At 45.9% G+C, this 1,581-nt stretch overlaps 1 protein-coding gene across 1 annotated transcript in view; it reads left to right on the top strand.

Annotated features, from left to right (window-relative positions):
- LOC140327950 (scavenger receptor cysteine-rich domain-containing group B protein-like) overlaps positions 1-1,581 on the top strand; it is a 13,346-nt gene that overhangs the window by 4,497 nt on the left and 7,268 nt on the right. Inside the window, exons 3-4 of the mRNA XM_072407196.1 lie at positions 540-860; positions 936-1,247. Coding sequence (XP_072263297.1) covers positions 540-860; positions 936-1,247 — 633 coding nt within the window. The remainder of the gene's footprint in view (positions 1-539; positions 861-935; positions 1,248-1,581) is intronic.

Raw genomic sequence — 1,581 nt, 5'->3', positions numbered from 1 at the left:
GATTTATAGAAATATAAATAATATTAGATTAAGTCCAGACATACACAAAGCAACATTCACACAGCATCCAAGGGCCCCCCCTCCCCATGAAGGGTACATTCCCTCGGTCACTGCCTTTTCCCTGGCTGTTCCTCCTTTGGGTCTGATAAATGTCCTGTTTACCAACCAAAGGTCTTGTCCTGCTTTCATTCCAAAATTATAGCTCCACTGTTAATAACTGAAAACTCAATGATTGCCGGATACATAGTCCATAGAGGTCCATCAAATTCATCCATTAAATGAATGCATGAATACATGGCTCTGAACATGAATGGCCCTTGGCTGTAGGGGGCATCAGAGTTAGAATGGGTTTCTATGGGTTTTCTACTCATACAAGTCTATGGGAACAAAGACCTCGCCTAAAACCGATCATATCTCTCCTGAGTTCTGTATTATCCCAAATGGGGCTCGGACTCCTAAGGGACCCTATACACACACATATTATGAGTTTTTATTAATCCTGCCATTGTGGAATGACTATTTCTATCTGTTCGGGGCAGTTTTGTCTGAGGTTCGTCTGGCTGGTGGAAGAGGACCTTGTCAAGGTAGAGTGGAGGTGAACTACAAGCAGACATGGGGCTCCCTGAGTGATGAACATTGGAACAGACACGCTGCTGATGTCATATGTAGACAACTAAAGTGTGGCCCCTCCGTGGAGGCTCTGAAAGGAGATGCTTTTGGGCCCAGCACTGAACACTTCTTGGAAAAGGTGGATTGTAGCGGGGATGAGGATGACGTTTCACAGTGCTTATTGGGGAAATGGACCTTGAGGGACAATGAAAGAAGCCAGCACAGTGCTGGTGTCACCTGCCTATCCTCTGGTGAGTCCAGGTGAGTGAATTTCATACAAGATTTGTAATATGACCAGTGGATTATCAGTCGTCTCTGTCTTGCAGGTGTCAGTGACGTCAGACTGGTGAATGGATCTGGTCGATGTGATGGGATTGTTGAGGTATCTGTGGACAACGTATGGAGGAGGCTTTCCCTATGGAACTTTGACCTGCGGGAGGGAGCAGTGATTTGCAGGGAGATGGGCTGTGGGCCGCTGGAGAAAACCCAGGAGGTCTTTTCCACTCCTGGCACCCAGACCGTGGAGAGATCCCGATGTTATGGGACAGAGTCCCAGTTTTCGGAGTGCAGAATCAGTCTTTGGAAGGCTCAGGCCCACCTGCCGGATGTACATGCTGCTGTAACGTGTTCAGAAACAGGTAGACACCTTAGAGATCATGTATTGGAGGTGAACGGGGAATTCAAAGGATTCACTGCAAAACCAGACAGTGAATAACATCTCCCAGTTTATTAAACTACATGAAATACAACTCTTACACATGATACTATTATATTAGAAAGAAATTGTAAGTATGAAACAAGTAAGAGTGATATCCTGTGATGTTTAATGAACTAAAGATGAGTTTGTTTCTAATTCCCTGTCTAACTTTTTCTTAATCTCTCCTCCATCCCTCTGTCCCTCTATACCCCTCCATCCCTCCCCCCCTATACCCCTCCATCCCTCTGTCCCTCTATACCCCTCCATCCCTCTCC

Source organism: Pyxicephalus adspersus, chromosome 4 (genome assembly GCF_032062135.1).
Source record: "Pyxicephalus adspersus chromosome 4, UCB_Pads_2.0, whole genome shotgun sequence".
NCBI lineage: Eukaryota > Metazoa > Chordata > Amphibia > Anura > Pyxicephalidae > Pyxicephalus > Pyxicephalus adspersus.
Note: the sequence above shows the minus strand (reverse complement) of the source record. Positions and strands in the feature narration are given on the sequence as shown.